Below are 23,938 nucleotides of genomic sequence, written 5' to 3' on the forward strand. Positions count from 1 at the left end.
AAATGGTAGATTGAAGTTGGCCCACAAATCTTATTTCTCTGAATTGATTGAACAACAGAGCACTTAGTTTGTAGGTGTGAAATATATAGTATAAACTGCGACTTACTCGTTCCTATTTATGTATCGTGACTGAGCAGCTGAAGTGACTGCCCCATGAAAAGGCAAAGAAGAGGTAGTCTGTGTTTAGAAGTTCCCTGTAAAAAGGCCTACATGGACCTAAGAAAACTCATTTGCTGTCATTAACTGTACAACCCAACCAATAAAGAAAAAACATGGCACGATGTTATAGTTTGAGGTAGAAAACAATGAGTAGATGGGGTGTATCCTGTCTTTGAGTTGGAAGAATTGGCTGTTTTCTACAGGATGTTTAAACTGATTACTGATTACGCACTGATTAGTTTTGATATTTTCAACCCATTGGTATCAAAAAGTTCTGTGCTTTCAAACTGTTGGGTTATTTTGACTGGTAATGTCATTAATATCAGATACCAGAAAGGTGAAATCCTTCATGTTCCATGTTCAAACTCAACTTAGTTTGTTTCCAAAGAACCAAAAGCCCTTGAAGCAAGTTTGTGACACTAATTGTTACATTTTGGCATCCTGGAGACTTTGAATTGTCACTGTCATTAACGTCCTCTGTGGGCACTTTGGTAAACAGCAAAGCATCCCTCAGGAACTGGATATCTACAGCCAGTCTATAACCGCTAATGAGGACCCAGTTGGTCACAGTGAGAAGGACTCTTGGGATGTTGTTGCATACATCTACGTGATCAGAAAGAAGCTTTGAACTGACCTGATATGATGGGTCATATAGGTCATTACAGATTCCCTAGATAGCATCCAAACACTTCTCCTTAATTACGTCTCTAATCACAAACAAAAGTAATTGTAGAGTTGGTCAACATCAGTGTCTCATGAGATTCGGACAGAGTCAATAACTCTGGCAAAACTGGAGCCAAGCCACTAAACTTTCACGACAATAAAAGTTGGTGTTTTATTTTTCTAAAACTAAATTAATTCACAAGTCACATGAACAGGGCAGTTTGTTTCCCATGGATGACAGCCTAGAATTGTTTATTTTATATTTCAAAAGCAGTGGACTGTGACAGCAAGCTTAAACATAAATACATTTTTAAAATAATCATAGATCTGACTTTGAGGACATGCTACATGTCATTGTCTCACCATTTTCCAAGTCACTTATCTCTCAACTTTATTCAGAATTTTATGAACCCTAAATATCCTATCTTTTTAGGTAGTTCTCAAACCTACAGACATCATTTCATTTGGCTCATACGTTTTATGCAGCCATTGTGAGCTATATTGTTCTTCAACACATACTCAGGCATTGTCAATATTAGCACTGGAGGTTTGCAAACATACCTATTTTCAGCTCCATTGCGCCGCTTGTCCACATACAAATAGTTCTTGGTGACAAAGACATTTGTAAAGGACAAATGTTTTTCAAAGTACACTTTTTGTGGTGAATTCTTATATTTTAGTTTATGAAAAGCAACGATTCTACTTCAAGGTTTTCCTGGATGAGTACAGCCACATTAAGGAAGGAGGTCTTATTAGTCTCTTGCATCCGGATCTCTGAAACGCTAATTCTTCTTCCTTCTCTGGCCTTCACCTGCTGCCACACTCAAGCTTATTGTGGCAACTGTTTACATATCAGTAGGCTTGGCTCACTAAGTTTGTGTGTCAACTTGTACAACAACCCACACACAGAGAGATTTCTCTCCCAAACATTCAGATGTCAGATGAGAAAAACCTCTTGAGGTCAAACATGGCCGACAAGGAAGAAGCAAAAGGTGATATAGTTTGTAGAATATTTATAATGGAGAAATAAAAACAACAAAAAGGCATCTCCACCGGACTTTCTGGTGCACCATACCGCAGTGTCTGTGCTTTGTTGTTCCTTAGAAGTTTGGTGACTCTACAAACTTATTTGGTTTCCTCCTGGGAGTTCTGTGTTATGCCTAAAAGACAAAATTGGCTGTGGAGAAACAAACTAAACATTTTTAGTATTAAGATGGGCAATGTTAGACATTTAGTTTATGCTTAAAACTGACATGCAGTCTAAGATAGAAGTACGATGGCATACTAGGGCCATTGTAGTTAGAAAAAACAAGGAAGCGTAAATTTTCACTAAAAAATACCCACATTTTTAGAATAATCTCAGAAATTTTCTAGAAAAAGCAAGGAAGATATTTCAGTTTCAGACGTCACAAATTTTTGACGTTTGGAAATTTTCTGAGTTTCTAACGTCAAAACTTTTCTCAAATTTTTTTATTTTTGGAGCTCAGAAATTTCCTTGTTTTTCCCAAGTTTTCTGGTGGAAGTTTACTCCTTTTTGTTATATAATGGCCCCAATATGTTGTCGCACAGAAGCACTGGAAATAGTGAGGTGGTATCTTCTCCTTTTTTGAATTACTGATTTATTTTTGTCCCCCTTTCAATTGCAGACATGACTTTGGGATGAATAATGTAATTAGATCTCTGCAACTAAATTAAAAAGCAGATCTGTGTTGTCCATATTTGTTCAGTGCTTGAATTGTAATTAATTGTCACATTCTCACCTGTGCAAAGACGTGAGTGATACACATTCACTGCTTTCAGTTACCCTGTGCAGTAATTAGCCAGGTTGGGAAACAGATTTATTTTCAATACAATAAAAACCATTCACAGCAAAAAGTAAGTAAATGTTGGCCTTGCTGAGATCACACTGAGAATCCCCAGAGCTTGCTTTTCTGTCAAGCAGAATATTAATACCAGGTGCAGAGGAAACAGGGCCAGGTAGCTGCAGCAGAGGAGGAAGGTTATTCTTCTCCGTCATGGAGGAGGCTTTTACCTTGTCAGGGTTTAATGACACACTCGGGTACAGAGCTGTTGTCTTTTCTCTTGCATCGCTGTGTTACTTTGCTATCCTCTTCTTTAATGTTGCTATTATCATTGTGATTGTCTCAGATGAATGCTTACATGAGCCAATGTACATTCTGTTATGTGTTCACTGCATTAATGGTCTTTACGGCACGGCTGGGTTTTACCCAAAATTCCTGGCTGACCTTCTGTCGTCCTCTCGGGTCATCTCTTATCATGGATGTCTGGTTCAGGCTTTTGTCTTATACTCATTTGTCTGCAGTGATACGTCCATTCTTACCGCCTTGGCTTATGACAGATACGTGGCGATCTGTCTGCCTCTGCAGTACCACTCAATCATGACAAACAGAAGGGTTTACTCATTGGTGTGCTTGTCATGGTTAACTCCTTTCTGCATTTTTTCCATCAACATTGTCCTGACAGCCAGATTGAGGTTCTGCTGAACAAACATACAGAGGCTCTTCTGTCTAAACTGGGTGATTGTTAAACTTGCTTGCCCTGACTCAAACACTGTCATAAATAATGTTTACGCATTAGCCACTTTGTCAATCTATGTAGTGCATTGGCTCTTTGTGGTCTGGACTTACATGTATATTGTTAAAACATGCGTGCAATCCAAAGAGGACAGGGCAAAGTTTATCCAGACATGCGTCCCACATCTAATCTCTCTCATCATGTTATTCGTCATTGTGGTGTCTGACTTGATGCACATGCGATTTACATCATCCGATCTCCCTCTGAGCTTCCAGAACTTTTCCTCCCTCGCTGTTGTCCTTATTCCCCCACTTACGAATCCTCTGCTTTACAGGTTTAAACTCGCGATGATTCGAAAGAGGATTTTTGTTTTGCTATTCCTGAGAAAAAAACTGCCTGTGTCGTCTTAGGTCTTCCCAAAAGCGGTGAAAATATGTGACAACATTCAGCGTTAACTGAAGTGGTTTTGTTGTCTGTTGTTGTATGCCCTAATTTTTTTATATATATAGAAATAATTACATAAAAACATAAAAATATATTTTTAAAAATATGTCAAAACAACCTAAGAGTGGTTGTATATATGAAGAAATTAGTAGTAATGTCTTCTTTTGAAATAAATGTAGACATTGGGGTATTGTTCTTTTTTTTCTTTGTACTAAGTTGCTAAACTAAATGTAGCTAAATGTATCGTTAAAATCAAATGTATTTAAGTGTGATACATTTGACAATTTAGGGTTATATATTTCAAATAACCCTAGATTGTGACCTTAAAATTACTTGTACTACCTTTGATCTCTACGTCACATATTTGCCGATGAAGTTAGATGATTTTGTTTGCATTCGCATAATTTATAGATTTGTAATTTATAAAAATTTATTGTACAAATACAAGGAAACATTAATAATAATTGTGTTGCCTCATTTTGTTAATATTATATAGTGAATTGTTTCAGCCATTTGTTAGTGACGTGTTTAAAACTTAAGATGTTTCTCACTATGTTTGAAATCTCCAGTTATAAATGAACTATGTGCTGCTTGTTTGTATAATTTAGTAATTTATTCCTTAACATTTTTTGCAGTAGTGTAGACAGAGTGAGCATTATCCAAACGCCCCTGAAGCAAGTAGGAGCACAACTGTGAAAATGTGTTTTGCCCTCTTTAGATTTCTATTTATAACACTTAAATGTTTAAGATGTAATCATAAACAGTTTACAATGCAAACTGCCAGAAAACTGCAAAACAGCTGAAACACTGAGTTCTTTTAAATCCAGACTAAAAACTCATCTGTTTAGAATTACTTTGAACTGGAACATATTTGTTGTGTGTTGTTGCTTTTAAAGACAGCGCTCCACAAAATGACAGATATACTTGATGTGTTAAACATGAATGAGCGATAGAACCAATAAAATACAAAATTATTTATGTGTGAGAACGGAGTGTTTTTAACGTATAATTATCAAATTTTTCAAAATAAAAGACTAAAAACAAGGAAAATCGATCTCTGTCAATCGTTTTAGTGGTGGTCGATTTTTGGCCAGTTTTACCTTCTGACATCTTGCAAGCCTACGTGAAGAAAATGACATTGATGTTGCTAAAAAATAATCAATGTTTTGCAGATTATCTGGATGTTTGGTGTATTGACACACATATTGCATGGTTGACAAAGCAGTGGGTAAGCATCACTCCCGCCGTGGAAGCCATGTTTTCTTCCATCTATTCCTGTGTGCGGCCTCTCCGTCTCTGTTTCTGTGATTGTGGGATCAGTGGTAATCTCCGAAGAGGCGACCCACTGACATTTGCACCAGGATAACTCCAAACACACACACACACACACACGCATGCACACAGCTGCAAGCAGCTGGCGTCTTCAGCACCCAGATGTTCCAGTGGGATTTAATGTAACGTAACTATGCATTTATTCCATTTTTTTGTACTTGTTGACAGAGCAACGTGAGGAGCACTTGCTACCAAGTTGCTCTTAACATCCCCTAGTGGGGTCCTTTAAAAAAGTAAGGAAGTGATTTTTAGCTCTCACTTTCAGAAAGCTCAAGGAGTATTTGCATATAGTTTAACACTTGGATATTTGGGTTAAGACCTAATCTGGTATCAGGTTAGGTTCATAGATTATGTAACTAAAGGTCCTCACAGTGTGTGGGTTTGTGTGTCTGTGGCTAAAAGCAGCGGCCGACTAAGAAGCTTTGTGATCCGCTGAGCTACATAGAATGAGTAAAACAGGAAGGAAAGGACAAAATTTGAAAAAAGGAATTCCCTTACAACACAAAAATGTAAAAGAAAGCTAGTGCAATGGATTGAGTCCTATACAAAACGACACAAGGAAGCGATTTGTGAATTTCAGCGAGAAAGAGGGATGAGAGGGAGAGGTTGGTAGATTAAGCTGGGTTAGAGAGGATTAGTGTCAGGTTGGGTTTGGTTGTAAACTAACCTCCATGTCAGTCACGTTTGGCTGCGGCTGACATGCTCACACTGCTGATTCACTCCGTCTCAAATCAACACGCTCAGGAAACCCAAACCTAAGGGAGGAAGGTACACTGGATGCTGTTGTCTGTGAGCTGACCGGATGTAAGTAAGTTTGTTTTTTTATGCATTGAGAAAAATACAGACTAAACTGATTAACATTAAACCAGACATCTACTGCAGCTGTAATGATGCTGTATGGTGTACACAAATGTAATTGCTTTTTAAAAAAACAAAATGAAGCCTTTATTGTCTTTCTCACTAGGCAAAATGTCAACGAATTGTTTTATTCAAGTTTATTCAGTTTATTTTACACAAATGTGATTTCAAGGCACTTTACAAGGCAAATAGATCCAACTTAGAGCCAGAATATATAAACAGATCAATCCAATCAAATAGATGGGCTAGTTAGAATATAGTGCAGCTTTTCAGTGTCTAATAACTGATGAGATATTATCAAAGGAAGCCTTCCTGATTGCCTGGGGTCACTGACTTAGGAGCAACCCCTTCTTCTAAACAAGCATGTGGTCACAATGGACATTAGGAAGCAGGTTTATAGAAAATGTAGAATAACCTGGTAAATTGGTATAAAGCAAGGATTTCCTCACCCTATTTCCAGGCCTTTCAAAAGCACCACAATTTTTTTCCTTAAATACTGTCAATCAAATTTCAAATCACTGCTTGTTTTTATTTAATTATCCATCCATCCACTATCTTCCTCTTTGGGCTGCTGGGATAGCAACCTAAGTAAGAAGGCTCAGGCTTCCCTCTCCCCAGCCATTTGGGCCAGCTCCTCAGGGGGAACCCCAAGACGAACTAGGAAGCGTAGTTCCTCCGGGTTTTCTTCTGGGTCTCCTCTCGGTTAAACGTGCCAGGAACACCTGACCTTGGAGGCATCCTAACCAGATGCCTGGGCCAGCTCAGTTGACTCCTCTCGACCTGGAGGAGCAGCAGCTCTACCCTGAGTCCCTACTGGATGACTGAGCTTCTCACCCGTTCTGTCAGTGACCACCCAATATTTGTGACTACAGATTAGGATAGGAACGTAGGTCAACTGGTAAATCGAGATCTTTGCCTTTTGACTCAGCTTTCTCTTCACCACAACAGATCGGTACAGACGCTGCGCCAACCTGGCTATCAATCTCCCTCTCCATTTTCCCCTCATCTGTGAACAAGACCATGAGATACTTAAACTCCTCCACTTGGGAACATGATTATATGTGCTTGTTTAACCACAGATGCTAAAAGTGATAAGCATTAAGGCCAGCAGCTGCCTTCAGCCTGTCCACCTTAATTTGAGCTGCTTTAGTCTATGACAGAAAGCTCAGATGAGCCATCTGTCAACAGATCCAGCCACAAACTGAAATCAAAACCAGGGACCAGAGTGATATCGATAGGGTATTGACAAGAAAATATTGATTAGGCTGTAGGTCTGTCATGTCGTCTTATAGTGCTTCACATCACAAAAAGCATTAATAGCATATCATATACAATATTTAGATACCTGAACTACTAAGCTCATCTTTTGTTTAAGAACATTGGGGTTTTGTCTTGTTCTTGGATTTCCATTTGTTGCTTACATTTGCTCTTTGATTGAAGCAATATCAAGGTTCTCTTTGGCACCAGTTGACCTGTTTGAGAAAACATGCATACCTGTAAAACATGTGATTTGTAAATACATTGTTTTAAGTTTGCATTATAAACAAATATCCTGACCACACATGGCAGATTCGACTTGCTCTGTAATATTTCTCTGTGTTGACATCGTGATGTTTTGCATGATTTCTTTACAGGAGAAATAGCGTTTTTTTCTTCTATGATGGTTCTGGATGTTCACCATGAGAGAAACTATGGAGGATGGTGAGAAAACAAACACATTGAGAGACACACACCTGTGTGAGACCTTCGATAGAGTCTGACATATCTGACCACTTTTGTCAATTACGACAAAAGTGGAGGTAACTCAATGAGCTTCAGTTCTGCATTGATAGTGACCTGAGGTTTGGGTATAATTACAGCACCGTGTCATACTTAGCAAAGATGTGCTAAAATCTTTCAAATAAATTAATATTGTTTATTTAAACAATATGATTGGTAGTTGGTACCTCTATTGTTACTACTTTGCACAACACCCTGTTGCAGACAGGACAGTACAATTCTCTCTAGATTGATTAGGGTCCTAGATACTCTATATTTTCTGCTGCTCAGCCAACAGGCATTTTGCACGTAGGTCTGAGGAGTGATATGGCAATGAAAAGAGGTTGTTTTTGTTGTTCAAATATCAATTTCTTTGTTAATTTGGCCATAAGTTTTCAATCAAATTGAAGGACCCACTGACTTTTGGGTTTTGGCCACTGGGTTTTAATTGAAAAAGCTAAAAGAGTTCATAATACCATGCACTGCGTCGAGTGTCCTTCCGTCCAAGTTAGTCGACTAGAACATTGGTTCACTGATGCACACATTTTGTTGATGGAGATCTGAGGGGGAAAAAGTCTTCTCTCTTATGGAGGAGATTTTCACCATGATTTTCTGACACCACAAAATCCCAGCAGTTTAAAAATTTCACCTTGTATTTGGCATTACAATAATCCGTAGCAAAATGATGCTTCTAAGGTTTCTGTTATGTTATGCTTGCAGGGATCAGCGAAGTATTATCCAGCGTTGTGGAGGATGTTAGTGAAGCCGTCAACAGAAACATTAGTGGCTCTCAGCTTCTGCATGAACTACTGAGCGCTCCATGGCTTCGCGCCTTACTAAAGGTCTTTCTATGGTTTAGCAAAGCATGTAACCTAATATGGAGCTGGGTAATTCCTATACAACTGCATGTTTTACGTCTTCAGATTTACGAGTGCCTGATGCGGTTCCAGAGATTGTCACCAAGCCCCCTTCTACCTTGTGCCTCCGGACTCTTATTTGAGGTGAGAAAGGGTGGATTCACACCAGCCCCGTTTAGTCCAATTTGATCAAACTCTAGTTCGTTTGCCTAGAGAATCTGGTTCATCTGGGAGGTGTGAATGCACCATCCAGCTCTGATGTGGACCACAGAGTTAAGTCTCGGTGTTGTTCGAATGTATGTGAAGGCCAAGCCTGGTTTAGTGGACAGACTCACCGCGTAATAATGGCGCCTGCAGGAGCGTCGCTAGCGTTAGCGGCTAACAGTTTGTCTCTAGACTAATAATGTACAGTATATCAATAAAGAAATCCTACAACCACTAAAATCTGACACTGCTCCGTTTTTGTTTACGTTTTGTGAAGAAGAAAGTCGCGCTGGTCTTCACAAGTTTGTTGTCGATTCCTTCAGTAGTTCTTGGTGAGCGCCACCGCAGGCGACGGGGGGAACAGGTTTTTCAGTTAGTTTTAGCCGTTTCACACAGTGCATTGTGAATGCAAACTACAGTTCTGAAAATGTAACAAATGTTGCAATTTTAGTCCCCAATTGAATCGAGTCTACTGGACTGAATGCACACTAAGTTTTACAAGATGATCTGTGTTTCTTCTGACACGGCCTACGTAGCCTTTCTAGCTGTGTTGTTTTTATATTGTCATGTTTTATCTCTTTTTAACCAATTATTCTTACAACTTCATATCAGGACCATTAACATCAAACTTGCCAAGTCTTGTTGGCCTGACAGTTGTCTAGAAGTGCTATTGCAGTCACCAAAGCTGATTTAATAGTATTTTTTGGATTCTAGAGAATCTCAGTTTATTTGTATCAAACTAATAAATACACTAAACTTTGTAGCTAAATTAAGGCAAGCTGCAAAAACATTAATTGGGAGGAAATATGTTCATGTCACTCTGTTCCCTTTCATATTAATTCAGGTATCAAACGTTGTCAGAACATTGGAGAAATGTATGGTTCACTATTCATCCATTTTCTTGCCTGTTTCGTCAGATCATGGCCGTCATACAAAGAGCGCACCGTCCTTCGGCTGAAGCTCGTGAGCTCTACAACCTCCTCAGCTCTCCACATGTCCAGGTTTGATTTTGGATTCCAGCAGAACCTCCCCACCTCATTCAGACAACATCATCGTTCATGTCTGAACACGCATGAATGTGTCCGCTAGGCCCTCCTATCATCTCACGACAGCGTGGCGCAGTCTGACTATTTACCCGTCCTTTCTCCGCTGCCCGACGAGTTACCAGAGGACGAGGAGGCCATGAGGATCGTTTGTCTTGTAAAGAATAACCAGCCTCTGGTGAGATATAAGTATGGTTTCTGTAAGAAAAAAAACCCATAAAGATGTTAGTGAATATAGTGTAATTTTAATTATTTCGTAACCATTGCTTAATTGATTTCCTGAAACCGTTCAAAGATGTAATATTTCTTCGTTGTAATGGTCGTGTATTCCAAGAATTTGAAGCCCAAACAGAAAATGACAACTGACCAAAAACCCTCTTAAAACCCTAAAAAAAAAAAACCTGAGTTTCTTCTTGTTCATGCTCCAAGAGTGAAAAGGGTTGCAGAAGTTCAGAAGACCAGGTTGGAGTGGTCCGTAGCCGTTGGAGCAGTCTTCGTCGACTCACGTTGGAGCGCCTGATCCCTGCAAGGAGGGCGTTGTCTGGGGAGGAGCTCAGAATGGCCGAGACGGCCAGGCCTTTGCCTCTCCATGGAAATCCACCCTGCCACTTTCTTCCCCATTACGAGTCGATGGGAAGTTGTCGTTTATGTCCACAAAACACAGAACTTTGGGAGCGAGGGCTCAACCACTCGGCTCCGGCCGTCTTGAACCCAGAAACATGTTCCGGTAAGAAAAGAACCGACCGGTGTTTTGTCTCCATTGTCACCAAAGTCACAAGGGTGAAAAAATGATGACGACTCAACCCGTCACCAGTCATCATCGCGTCCATCCAGTGTTCTTAGCATTAACCTTTCATGATGTGGATCCATCTTTATCCTTTAAACATTCCATAGGAACAACATCCGCGCATCTTTCACATCAAATGCACATTCATTCCTTTCATCATTTCCTTCATGCCAACATGAAACCTTGGAAAAGAAACATCACTTGACTCCATTGCCGTGCTTTCATGCACCTTCTAAACTTCTGTACTTTTCTTCTTTTGCTCTCACCCACTGATACGTTTCAGAGAGACTCACGCCCAACAAAGAGGACGATGCTTCTAGTGGAGGGAGCAGTGACGACTATTCTTACCCTCCCCCTCCAATCCCGGCCTACACTGTCAGTCTTCCCAACTCTCCCCTCATGCACAAAAAGGTTGCTCCAGGAGGGGAATCAAGGAGCATTCTTACTCCTGGTAGAGTCCACACAGCACCAGTCATTCCTGCAACTCAATCTTCTTCTAAGCAAAAAGGAGTCAGCACTCTCCCAAATCCTGTGAGGCATTGTCAGAAAGAGTCTTTAAGGGCTTCATGTGCGGTCAATTCTTCTCCACATCACAACAAACCACAACAGCAACTGCAGAAACATCATCAACCTCCTGGGTTTGACAAAACCTGCAGCATGGAGGAGCTCAGGACCACGGTTCAGACCGTGGCCAGCAGTATCGAGCACAGTAGCCAGGACGTACGCCACCTGGAGCAGAAAATGGTGGCGGCGACAGAAATGATCACGGACCGCGTCGAAGAAAACGTCCAGGCCCTCAACCTTCTCGCCGAGGTGGTGGATAAGCTCCAGGGGATCATCGTGGCCAGAAACCACACCGAAACGTCTCCTCCATGCAGGCCGAACCCGAACCGTCGGCCAACGCCGCCGCCAAGAGTCTCCTCGTTATCTCCAGTGATGATCCACAAACCTCCCACGCCTTATCCACGGCCGCTCTCGCACTCCTCTGCTGCCTCCAGCTCTTCTTCCTCCTCCTCCTCCTCTTCTTCTTCATCTGCCGGTTCCTGTGCAGACAGTTTTGCAGGATACCGCAGCCCAAAGGGATTGCACGGAGGAAACAAACCCAGCAAGAGATCAGAAGCTGCAGACCATAACGGACACATTCGATTCCACAATGGAGCTGTTGCAAGAGCTCAACAAGAAGACAAGCAGGACTGCAATATCACAGGCTGCTTGACAACAAGCAAGAAGAAGAAGAAAGATAAGCAGCTATTTTAGAAATAACGTCTGCATCATCATTAGAAACAGACGAAATTGATCTACCAGGCTTTTTCTTACAAATTCATATCAACTTTTTCTCGCCACAAATTCAGACAGCTTTGCATTTTACTGGATCAACTGAAGAATGTAAAATGAAATTAAACAAGAGGTACAAAAAGGTTTATGTGCTTAATTTAAATTTTCATTAAGTTTATTTGTGACAATTGTTCCCATTTTCTCATCAAAGCCATCATTTTATGCTGCTGTTCTGTTTGGGGCTTAAACATAAAATCTTCATACTAAATCTGATTTAGGCCATTTTTTCCCCCCACATCCCGTTATTTTCTTTAACAAAATGACAAATGATATATTGATAAATCTTTCCATAAATTTGCTTTTGTTTCAGTCATCCCTTCTGGCAGATGACCTGAATTCAAAGTCCAAATAAAAACATGCTTGTAAAACAATATGGCGACCCTGGATGGGCAAACGTCACTCTGAACAATGGAAACCCAAGGAGAGAAAAAAAAATCCACCTTTTACAAAAATTACATTTTGATAAATAGAAAATTTGATCAATTATTAAAATCAATGTGTCGCCCAGCCCTAGTTCTTCTAGTAAATGTGCAAATGTGATCCTCTCAATCTCAAAGCTAGCTTTCAAAAAACTTGGAATTATTTGTACAATTGTCTGGAGCACAAGATATTATTACGGTCTGAGGTTTCCCCCCGAAAACCTGCTAAGGATGAGGTATAGGTACAGTTGGTTGGTTGGTTGCATCTTTACATGCCATCCAAATGTTTGGTTGGAAATAATAAAAAACTTTCAGATTTCTTTCTGGAAAACGTATTTGTTTCAGAAGCCATTCTGATTACCATCATTTTGTCCCACTACTCTACTGGGTTTCCACTCTTCTACAGTCCTGTCCGACAATCAGTACTACGGTAGTTTCAGAAGGCATTACAGGTGAGTCATTTCTGTCTATCAGGGGGCGACTATAAGGAGGGAGGAGGTGACGGGAGACATCTACATTGCCCGAGTGATTCATGGAGGACTGGCAGACCGCAGTGGTGAGATAAAACTCTTCACAGCCGTCTGTGAGACTGCTGGAGAGTGTATTTGATTAAAAAAGAACAAAACAAATATTTTCAGGAGTTATCTCTGATTTGTGTTTCAGGACTCCTTCATCCTGGTGATCTTATAGTGGAGGTGAATGGAAACTCAGTGGTGGGACTGGAACCAGAAAAGGTCATCCAGAAACTGGTAGGTTTATCTGAATGTGAAAAAATAGGCCTGTTTATAATTGTAGCCAGTGAAAAATAAGCTTGAAGTTAAGAAGAGTGTTTTTTTTTCTTCTTACAGAAAATTGCAACTTTGCTTTAATGACATTAAAGGGGCAGCATTGTGTAAAATTGTCTTTTTAGAACTTTGCATCATGTTATAATGTTATTCCCTCATCAGAAACATACCTGGAGTGTTGCCTTGATTATTTCGTGCATGGTTGAGAAATCCTTTAATCTCCATGGCAACCATTCAGCTGTGCAAAACACCTGTGTGAATCTAGCTCCACCTTCAGGGACAAGGCTCCTTCACCGAGCTGCAGTTTAAAAGCTTTTGAGCTTCCATCTTGCAGAGTATCCCTCCCCTGCAGCTCCCCCACTCAGCTCCTTCAGACTAGCCAGCAGCAATTAGCAAACACCTGGTGGAGCTGAACATCTGCTGAGCTCATTATAGGAGCTAATTCTCAGAACAATGCTTGTACAAAGGGTTAATGGTGGAAAGATGTTGTGATGACTTCCTGAATGCTCAATTTCAAGGCGTTAAATTACAGTCAAATTTTCTTTAAGTCATATTTGATATATACAGCCGTTTTATAACAACTGAAGGAAACACAGTTACTAGATTGTGCTATTAAATGCCACTATGTGCCTGGAAAATACATAAAACTGCCCTTTCATGGTTTCATCTTTGTGCCACTCTATTAGTCACTGTATTTTAAAAACTGTTTTTTTATTCTATGTAATCTTCGTTTAATCTTGACAAAAGAAATCTGAATATTATGTTATTTGGCAGCATAAGAATGAGATTTTTAAAATGTACCAAAGCATTACATCAGTTACTGTATAATGCCACAGATCACACAGCAAAACAGCTGAAGAAAACTTTATATGGCTTTTTTTTTAATCATTTGGGACAATATGAATGTGTGAATTAATTCTTTCGAGGGAAACAAATCTCAATAAATTCTTGTAAAGGTAAAGAAATATTTATGTATTTCAACTGTTCTGGATAGAATAGACAATTCATTGAAATCAAATGCATCCAGTGAATTAAATTTGTTTTTTTCTGCTTGGTTTCTTTTTAACTTTTAATTTGTGGGATGAATTTTATTGATTTTGGTAGTGGAGTTAATTAGGTGCTGTTGTAAATATCATTTGTTATAAACATTATTACATGTAGGTTAATAATAACTAGGAAGCAGCAGAAATCCTGAAGCATCCTTTGCTTTTTATCCACTATCACCCTTTCTTGTGAGTCATTTTAGATTTAATTTGTAGACACCAAATTTCTGAATCATCCCAGAAAAGTCAGGTAATGGTTTATTTGACTTTTCAGATAAATGGTTTAGTGGTTTATCTGCATATTTAGCCATTTGTCTGTCATATTTATTGTTCTGTCTGTGTTTCTCCCCGTCAGAACAGTTCCATTGGAACTATTTTGTTCAAAGTTATCCCGAGGTCAACGCAGGTCACCAGCAGCCAGAAGCCGGTAAGAAAAAGGTTTAAACTGAGTCTAAAGTAAGTACAAAAAATATGTAAAGCATTGACTTATTCAATTGAATTTAATAAGTTCAATTATATATCGAATGCCTTGGAAAGGTGCGTGCAAAATGTTTTCCAAAATGAGCTTTAAGGGAGTGGAGATCCAATAAAGTGCGTCCACTTTGGGATGTGCAACCTTAGGAGATAAAGGATTTAAAGTTAAAAACGTCATGTGTGTTGGTAAAGCTTTAAGCCAATCAGGAAACAGTGCTGCTATCAGACAGGAAGTTGGAGGGCAAGAAATGTGGAGCAGAGCAGCAGCTGAACTCTGGTTCAGGTGACTTTATTTTCTCTCATAGGTATATTTATTCTGATTCCAGGTGATTCTGTGGAATAATTACTCACTTTAAGCTTCAAGTGGTTGTCAGTGTTATGTTAAAGCTGTATATTGATCAAACAGTCACTTCACAAAGCTGCTAATGAGGAAGTTTTATATATTTGGGGGAAAAAACAATCTAAACTCGTCATATGCTGGTTCAAAAGGTTAGTTTGTAATTTTATAGCATGTTCTTTCATGTTCTGTCTGCTAAAATTAAACAAATCTCTCATTTCTTTCCTCACAGCCAGTACTCTAAATGCTGTCAAGTAGATTTTTTAAATTACTTTTTAACCAACTTTTCTTAATATATAATCATCTAGAAGCACATTGGACATGTGGAAAACAAAATGCAGCATTGCAACATTTGGATAAAACATATCAAAAAAAGAAAAGATCCTAGCTCCATTTAGTCTAAGTATCCATAGTGACTATTTGTCCAAAATTCAAATTCAAAAATAAAAAAACTCAAGACTTTAAGGTGATCAAAGCAAAAGGTGAATTCAACTCAAATAGTCACCTGATGCACCGTGGATTCTGGCTTACACAGTCCTAAAAGATAAAAAAAAAAGTCAAAATGCAGTTCTTTGTTTTATTCCACTGTTCAGACAAGCAAATTACAGGCGTCACAGGATTCTGCTGCTGCTTCTGCTCTGATTCCTGCACCTGTTTTCTGACTGATTGACTGACTGGTAAAAACCCATATGACCACCCAGGTGCATAATGAGCTACTAAAACCTACATATTTCTACTGTGACACACCCACGACCCAAACTGAAATTAATTAACTAATTAAGTGAATTACAAACCAAAGGACTTATTTTAAATTACAAATTAAACAAAGATTCTAATTGTAAATTAATCAGAAAGTAAGCAAAACTAAAATAAATAATCTAAATTCTAAGATTTTACTGAAAATAGAGAAATAGCTCCTACAGTATCTCTCTGTTGATCTTGGTGTCTGTCTTTAAGGTGTACATGAGGGCGATGGTGGACTACTGCCCCCTGCAGGACTCCTCCATCCCGTGTCCGGATGCAGGAATGGCTTTCAGCAGAGGCGACCTGCTGGAGGTGGTCGACCAATCAGACGCTCTGTGGTGGCAGGCCAGGAAGCTGCCCTGCGGCGCTTCCTTCGCTGGGCTAATTCCCTCTGCTAGCATGCTGAGGAGGTGACACACACTAACACACACATGTTAGGGCTTTGTATTGACTTCCATTCAGTCAGATATGCCTAACTCAAACACTTACCCCAATCCTAGTCAAAACTTATTTCACATCATACCTCTAAATCCAACCACTAACCTTGACCGTCACATTCCTAACCCCGAACCCTAAAACAGCCTTTCCCCTGAGGGGGACCAAGAAAATGTCCCCACGAGGAGAAATGGTCCCCACAGTCCCACATTGTGGACAGAAATAGGGCCCCACCAGGACATAAGAACCAGGTTCAAATACACACACACACACACACACCAACCTGCATACCTGCCAGCAGCTCAAACTGCCACCAGAGGGAGCAACAGGTTTGCCAAAATGTTAAAGAAAAAAAAACCAAAACCCTTCATCTTTGCATTTTATTAACCTTTTTTTTTGTTGTTGTTGAAAAGTTTGTTATTAGATTTCTAAATAATTCAAGAATCAAACAATTCAGTGTTAACCCCTCTAATACACAACTACTATTTTTAAACGTTTAACACATTTTCTTTATATTTTTACACGCTACTCCATTTTGATTTTCAATACGAGACACAAATGCTAAATCTGTTCATTGATATTGCAGCAATTAGCAAAATAAAATAAATTGATTGGTTGATCCATTAATAACTGTGTCACCGCTAGAGTTAGAGACTTACTGTATTGTCACTGCACAAAGACACGACGGTGCATTTGGCAACAAAATGTCGTTGCTTGGCTGTAGAAGTGTTACTGGTGCAGGTTAATAATTAAAAATAAATGCTCCTTGGACTCTAAAGTAGAGACAAACTGTCTTTTAATTCATGCCAAAATGTCCCCACTATAATCTGTAACTATAATCCTCACACAAAGATTACCAGAACTTAATCTTTCACTTCAGCATTCTCACGGCTTTGACTCATTTTTAATCTCCATTAGGTGGCGCTCTTTCATGACTTTAAATGCATGACTTGTACTTGCTGAGTGCTGCATTTTTACTTGATAACTTGCAGCTGTAATTATTTCCCTGTTCATCTCTCTCATTTTTCTTCACAGTAAACACAAGGAGCAGTGGTGGTGTCATCCATCCCAGGTTCACACATGCATCAGGCCTTGTGAGAATATTTGTCATTATCTCTGATTTCATGTGGGTTTCTCTAGCTGTGTTCCCACTCATCACATTTTGACATTTGGAAAATCAATTGGCTTAATGGAAACGCAGCGATTTCGTAGAAACGTTTTTGCTGGTTAAAAGTTTTGACGGCAGGATGGGGTGGTTTTAACTTGTAGCATCGGAATTGGTTTTTCTGGCAAAACTGCAACAGGAACACGTTTTTTGTATCATGAGTCACATGATCAGCAGCCAGGTGTTACCACTGGCGAGCACCACGTAAAAGGAGACGACAACAGGAAGTAGTAGGAGGAAGCTGGCGCAGCGTGTTTTTAATGGCTTGTCACGTGAACAAACTCATTCACCCGTGATTTTAATTACTTAATGGAAACAACACAATTGCTAAATTCTATTTTTCTTTTCGACATCAGTAGAATATCGACAAAGTTTTGCACACATTTATAATGGAAACGCAGGTAGTGACACATCCAGGTGTCACAGATCTCTGTTTTACGTGTCTACATCATTTTTAGTCAGCTGATCCGAAGCGTCCGACTCTTGAGTTAACCGTTTCAAACTGCAGTCTGACATGTAGCTAGCCTATCTAGTTAGCTAGCTGTTTATTGTCTGACATATCTTCTCTCTGTATCTCTAAAAAGCGACCAGCCTTCTACCTGTGACTGTAGTTTTGATCTTCTTTGATGCCACTTTTAAAAGTTTCTCATTGCAAAGTCATAGTTCTTGCAAACAGTCTGCATGGTTACGAAATCAACAGTGGGAAAAAAAGCAATAAACACTCCCACACACTGGTGCAAATGATAAAACTGGTGTAATCAGGACATAAATCCTGTTATAAACTAAATAGAGTAATTTGTTATATCCCTTTAACCAACTTATTTACCGGTTATTGTCTTTCTGTGAAGTCTAACAGCCTTTTTTAAGGGTGTAAAACCAAAGTTGTTATTGCCTCCCTTGTTTATCATTTATAAACACATATTACAGATATAATTAACAATGATCTAGTGGTTTTCTTCATATTTCTGCCTTGTTACATTTAAATAGCAGCTGTTTGTTTCCCTCGCTGCCCACTGAAGACAGCCTGGCTGATAACGGTGAGTGTCGCACCCAATACTACAATGTTTGCCATCTAAAAGTGTCTAAGTAAAACCTATTTTTAAAGGTTATTTGGGTTAAAGGAGAAGCACTTTTATAATCATCTCAGGAATAAATTCTATAAACATTAGCTGAACCATCAGGTTGAACTTTTCGTCCTCATACAATTCTAGATTTGCCACAGTTTGTTCTTCGTCAGTAAATGTTTTTTTAAAACAAGCCAACATGGTGTATCTTTTTTAAATGTATCACCCACACTTAGAGTTAAAACTAGATATTTATACACTCCATAAACAGACACAATCAGTCCAAATATATATATATACATATATATATATTTACACAGTATATTTGCTAAATGTCAGACAGAAAAAAGTAATTTTTAAATCAGATTTCTTGTAACTTTCTTTAAAGTCATAAATTTGCAAATGTTTCCTTGTATTTTGGTAAAATTTTCTTTAAAATTTTTAAAAAAATTTAAACTTTAGAGAGCTTTAATTTTGTCTCATTTCTCCTGATAAATCTGGTGCGATGAATCTGGCTGAATTTCTTAATGGCTTCACATCCACAGTGTGTCTCAGTTCAGCTCAAATCTTCTGACTGAAGAACATTTCTGAATAACTGAATCGCTCTTTATGTTAAACCCATTTGACAAATGGGTTTCGCCAAATTATTAGAGGCAAAGTAATCTTGGTGTGTGTAAATTTCAGAATTAAAAAATAGAGTGAAAATAAGTCTATTGCTATTGTAGCATTTAGTAAATAACGCCAACTTTGGCAGAAAAAGACCTAAAAGAGAAAAGACTTGCTCTGATATTTGGTTTTAACTGCATGTATTAACAATTGATCTATGTAAATAAACTCTGTGAAACATGTTGGTGTATATTTTATATAATATTGTTGGTTCCTTTTAAAAATAAGTAAAAAAAAAATCATTTTAACTTTTGTTAAATCCGCTGGATCTCTTTTCGACACAACAACCACATCCTGATGATCTGCTGTTATTTTTTTAAAAGTGTTTCTTGATTTCATCATTCAGTCACCAAAGTGTCACGTTGCCTTGAGTGGAAACGAAGCTTCACTTTTATATTCTGTCGGTTTCAGACGAGGATCTGACGCTCGCTGATGGCAAAAGGATCCTGACAGGTAACGGCACCGGTCCAGTTTGATCCGCTGAAGGCTGAGTCCGACTAAAGAAAACGTGTTTCTCCTTCCCACAGATATGGGAAAAAGTAAAGAAATAAACTTTGGTGGGTAAGTTTGTCCAGAACAGTCGTAGTTCATCTAATTAAGATAATCAAATAGGATTTAGATTCCTTGGTCATTCAGATTTCCTCTTGTTTTTATTTAACCCTGTAGATAAAGTCTGTGGAGTTGATTTACATCTGTTATGCAAACAAACACAATCGGAAATATTTGGGAATTAATAACTAAACAAATGTGGTGTGAAGCAGAAGTTAACCTAACAGGTTTGAGATTTTATTTCTTTAAATCAACAAAAGAAACCATGAAAGTGAAGATTTTCTTGGTTAGCTATAATTTCAGGTGCACCCCTTTAACTAGATGAATTTAAATTTTTACTTTAACAATTCAGTTTTTCTTACTGTAAACAATAAATCATTTCTGGCAACAGAACAAAGACTCTGAACGTTTCTTTTCTCCAGATGAGGAGGATCCAGATGTTACTGAAGGAATTTACCTGGGTAAGTCGCCGTCTTCCTGGATCCACAGCAAAATTAACCTTTGTTTAGTTTTAGGAATTTTATTTCAGTCGGATTGTTGAATATAAATATATACAAAGTTATAAATTGTCCAGTCAGTTCACTAACTGTATAACATTTGTTTGTCATTGTAAGTTTCTAAATAAATGGAATGAAATCTAGAATTTACCTCCGAATTCATGAACTTTCTCTGCCAAACTCGCCTCCTTTAATGTCAGAACAGAGCAGAGTAGGACTGGGAAAGTGCAGTTCTGGTGCAATTCATTTATATTTTACATAATTAAATGCAACCACACTGCAAAAACATGAAATCTTACCCAGCATTTCTGTCTTGTTTCTAGCTTAAGTATCTTAGTAAACGTGACATAAAACAAAACTAACAAGAAACCTTTCACCGAGATACAGGAGCTTGTTTTAATATTTATGTATAAAATAGTGTATGTTCCCCTGGCAGATTATTTGACTTATAACAAAACCTTTTAAACGTTACAAGTGAAATACTCTGCCAGGGGAACATGCAATTTTTCATAAATATTAAGAAATTACGGGCTTAAAACAAGCTCCTACTGTATATCTTGGTGAAAAGTTACTTGTAAGTTAGTTTTGTTTTATGTCAAGTTTACTAAGATATATAAATATTATAAATCACCAGTCATTAAAGCTAAAAGACATACTTTCATGGTCTTGATAACTTGTCATCAAGCTGTATTAATAGCATAAAAATCAGATTTAATGCTGTTATCTTTAGTCCAAAGCATAACGAAACTTCTGCACTCCAGCTGGCTTCCGCCGGAGTTTCCGCCTCTGGAGGAGGACGTCCTATAAGAGGAGGCGCCAGTCCTGCACCTCCTGCTCGCCCAGCAGCAGCGCTCTGTCCTCCCCATATGAGGAGGTGGCGTTGTACCAGCGCCTCCCGCAGGAGAACCACCGCCTCATCATCCTCATAGGTGAGAGAAGACCTGGCCCAAGTCACACCCAAACACTGATATTCTCAAAATATTTCATGTTCGTGTACTAAACCATATCAGGACATCAGTTTATTTATCTTGATAGTTAAATAATCACTGCGCCATAAAAAAAAAAAGAAGAAGAAGAACACGTCTCCCTCGACTGATTTCCTCTTTTTGCTTTTTTGTTGCACTCGGACACTTTAGATCATTCAACAAACAAAAAGTTAGTCAGATGTGCAAAAGTCTCTGTGTGTGTGTGTGTGTGTGTGTGTGTGTGTCCTCCTGAAACAGGAGCTTCAGGAGTCGGAGTCAATGAGTTGAGGAAGAGACTCATCAAACTGAACCCGTCGACCTTCCAGGGACCCGTACCGCGTATGTGACCTCAACTCGTTCAGTTTAACAGCTTTTCTCTGGTTTTATACTATTAAAAGAAATGGATGAAAAACAAAACAAGAAAATGATGTTTTTATTGATGCTGCGCTTTAATATAATGTTTACAATTTCTGTGTCTCAGTTTGTGAGACTTAAATTAATTAAGCTGAACAATAATTTATATATCCCCAAACAATATAAATAAGACAATAACAATTTCTCATCACTGACATTTGAATATAAAAAGTGATGCAAAAATAATGCCTTAATTATCTGATTTGCACAAATGTACATACTTTGATACCCAAACAGGGTTTGTTTTAATTTTTATAATTGTTGGCAGCATTCTGCTCTTCACTACAAGTCTCATGAAGACCATAGGTTATGTGTTAAAGGTGAACAGCAGTGAGTTTGACTGCAACATTTAATACAGCAAACATAACTCAGGAAAAAGTGAATTGACATTTTCAACCAATAATATTGGGCGTCCAGGGACCAGAGAGAAAGAAGATTTTAAACATCATGATGTTTCATTTTAGGGTTCTGTTAATATCATGAATAAATGACGACGCGCTGTGTTCTCGCAGACACAACCCGTCCAATAAGAGAAGGGGAGCAGGCGGGTAGAGAGTACCACTTTGTCACCAAAGAGCTGTTTGAGTATATGGTCTGCAACCACAGGTAGGGATATTTTACTTATTATAGCATTTATCTCTGACTTTGCACACTACTTGTGATCAACTGAATTTTGCTTTATGCTCAGATTTGTAGAATATGGGGAGAGTAAGAGCCACCTGTATGGAACCAGCATTGATGCTATTGATGAGGTGATAAAACGAGGACGGATGTGCATCATCGACGTTGAACCACCTGTGAGTTTAACATAGATAGATAGATAGATAGATAGATAGATAGATAGATAGATAGATAGATAGATAGATAGATAGATAGATAGATAGATAGATAGATAGATAGATAGATAGATAAACAGCTAGCTAGCAACAGCTAGCTCACTAGACAGCTAGATAAACAGGCTGCTAGCTAACTTGACAAATCGACAACTAGCTAGCTAGTACAGTAGAAGAAAATATTTTTTTAAAATTAGGAATCCACAGAATAAAGACTAGTTAGAGTGAGTACAGCTGTGTAATTTAAATAATGAATCTGAAATTGATCCAAAGAATAAACTGTGGTAAACGGCAGCAGTGCAAATGACAACACTGTGTTCATGATGTGATCTAGTAGTTATATTTACAGGCTGATTAAAAAAAACGATACGCAGAAAAATTATAGGTGTGAATTATACATAATTGTACATGAGACATTTATGTCTCATGTATGTAGCATGTAAAATCCAGGGGATGAGCATCACCATACATCTGTTATGCAGTAAGATGGAAAATAGGACGAATGATTCCCCAAGTCGTTCTTTGTGACAGACGGAGCTGATTACGTTTCGTTTTTATCCTACTTGATTCTCAGGGCATCCATCTGTTGCGATTAAGGAACCTGAAGCCGTACGTGATTTTCATCAGAGCGCCGAGCCCAGACACACTGAGACAGACTCGAAGAAACGCCAGACTCATCACCAGCTACGCCGTCAACAGGGCGTTCACAGTAAGAGCCCCCATGCTTCTCGTTTCTATCGGGATTTAACAGGTTGGACTGGAACGGAGCAGCATTACAATGAACAAACCACCAGTGCTGAATGTCATGGAAGTAAGAAATGAAAGGTTTCCCTTTCTTGCGACTCAGGAGGAAGACTTTTTGGAACTGGAGGACACGTCTCAGCTTATCGACGCCAAATACAAACAGTATTTTGACAGCGTGGTGGTGAACGACGACCTGCAGGACGCCTGCATGCAGCTCTGCTCCATCATCCAGCAGGCGCAGAACGAGCCTCAGTGGATCCCAGTCAGCTGGCTGCATGGAGAGGAGTAGACCAGGAGAGGATGGGGAGCTACTGAACTAAATACGGCGAAGAGACGGGAAAACGATGGCGGCGCAGTGGACGGATAGGAATAATGTCACTAAAGCTTACACACAAGTATCATTATGTGTTCATATTATAATAGTTTCATTAAATAAAAGATTTTCTTCAGTCTCAACTCTACCAATGTCTACCTGTCTGCAGGGTTATTTCTCTCTGTCTGTGATGCTAAACTGTAGACCTGATGTTACATTTTGAGTCACTGAAGTATTAGCACTTAATAAAAGGATGAATTAACTGACAAGATAGACAAACCAACAGGAAGTCTAAATATTTAAAGGACCTTCTGAAAGGGTTGGACAATGAAAGTTCAGTTTAATAGTTGGTTAAAGATTTAATTTGATCAGAAAGCCTCTATAGAGGAGGAAAGATACATTCTTCAGTATGTACTTCGGATCTCTAACTACTTGTGTTAATTTTAGGAAAAATTTGAGGAATGACCTTCATGAAGTCCATCAACCCCGTTGAGGCTCAGAGCAAAGACTCTTGAC

General features: G+C 38.8%; 1 protein-coding gene and 1 pseudogene across 3 annotated transcripts; both read left to right on the forward strand.

Moving 5' to 3' along the window:
- Window positions 1–2,837: 2,837 nt before the first annotated feature.
- LOC102220905 lies at window positions 2,838–3,767 on the forward strand (annotated as a pseudogene).
- A 2,060-nt stretch (window positions 3,768–5,827) lies between these two features.
- On the forward strand, window positions 5,828–23,504 carry LOC102221163 (MAGUK p55 subfamily member 4-like). Of its 3 annotated transcripts, XM_014474434.2 has the most exons (21): window positions 5,828–5,937; window positions 7,626–7,692; window positions 8,470–8,591; window positions 8,673–8,750; window positions 9,728–9,811; window positions 9,900–10,031; window positions 12,869–12,950; window positions 13,058–13,143; window positions 14,578–14,649; window positions 15,991–16,187; window positions 17,248–17,306; window positions 18,397–18,414; window positions 19,519–19,560; window positions 19,635–19,664; window positions 20,079–20,117; window positions 20,915–21,082; window positions 21,377–21,457; window positions 22,045–22,138; window positions 22,221–22,329; window positions 22,940–23,074; window positions 23,213–23,504. In XM_014474434.2, the coding sequence occupies exons 2-21, from the start codon at window positions 7,662–7,664 to the stop codon at window positions 23,396–23,398; spliced, it is 1,845 nt and encodes a 614-aa protein (XP_014329920.1). In that variant the 5' UTR covers window positions 5,828–5,937; window positions 7,626–7,661; the 3' UTR covers window positions 23,399–23,504. The 3 variants fall into 3 exon arrangements, with proteins under 3 accessions (XP_014329920.1, XP_023192246.1, XP_023192245.1); XM_023336478.1 differs by lacking the exons at window positions 12,869–12,950; window positions 13,058–13,143; window positions 14,578–14,649; ... (10 more) ...; window positions 22,940–23,074; window positions 23,213–23,504 and adding exons at window positions 10,283–10,580; window positions 10,924–12,261 and having other exon boundaries at window positions 5,828–5,941; XM_023336477.1 differs by lacking the exons at window positions 12,869–12,950; window positions 13,058–13,143; window positions 14,578–14,649; ... (10 more) ...; window positions 22,940–23,074; window positions 23,213–23,504 and adding exons at window positions 10,283–10,580; window positions 10,924–12,261.
- The last annotated feature ends 434 nt before the right edge of the window (window positions 23,505–23,938 follow it).

The sequence above is a fragment of the Xiphophorus maculatus genome, chromosome 7 (assembly GCF_002775205.1).
Source record: "Xiphophorus maculatus strain JP 163 A chromosome 7, X_maculatus-5.0-male, whole genome shotgun sequence".
NCBI classification, from domain to species: domain Eukaryota; kingdom Metazoa; phylum Chordata; class Actinopteri; order Cyprinodontiformes; family Poeciliidae; genus Xiphophorus; species Xiphophorus maculatus.

What these genes read in the sequence shown, in the direction of transcription:
- LOC102221163 (XM_014474434.2), top strand. Translation starts at nt 7,662, where the DNA reads ATGTTCACCATGAGAGAAACTATGGAGGATG. An exon ending in CCTCCGGACTCTTATTTGAG is followed by an intron (nt 8,751 to 9,727) that starts GTGAGAAAGGGT and finishes CTGTTTCGTCAG; the next exon opens with ATCATGGCCGTCATACAAAG. An exon ending in CTTCCAGGGACCCGTACCGC is followed by an intron (nt 21,458 to 22,044) that starts GTATGTGACCTC and finishes GTGTTCTCGCAG; the next exon opens with ACACAACCCGTCCAATAAGA.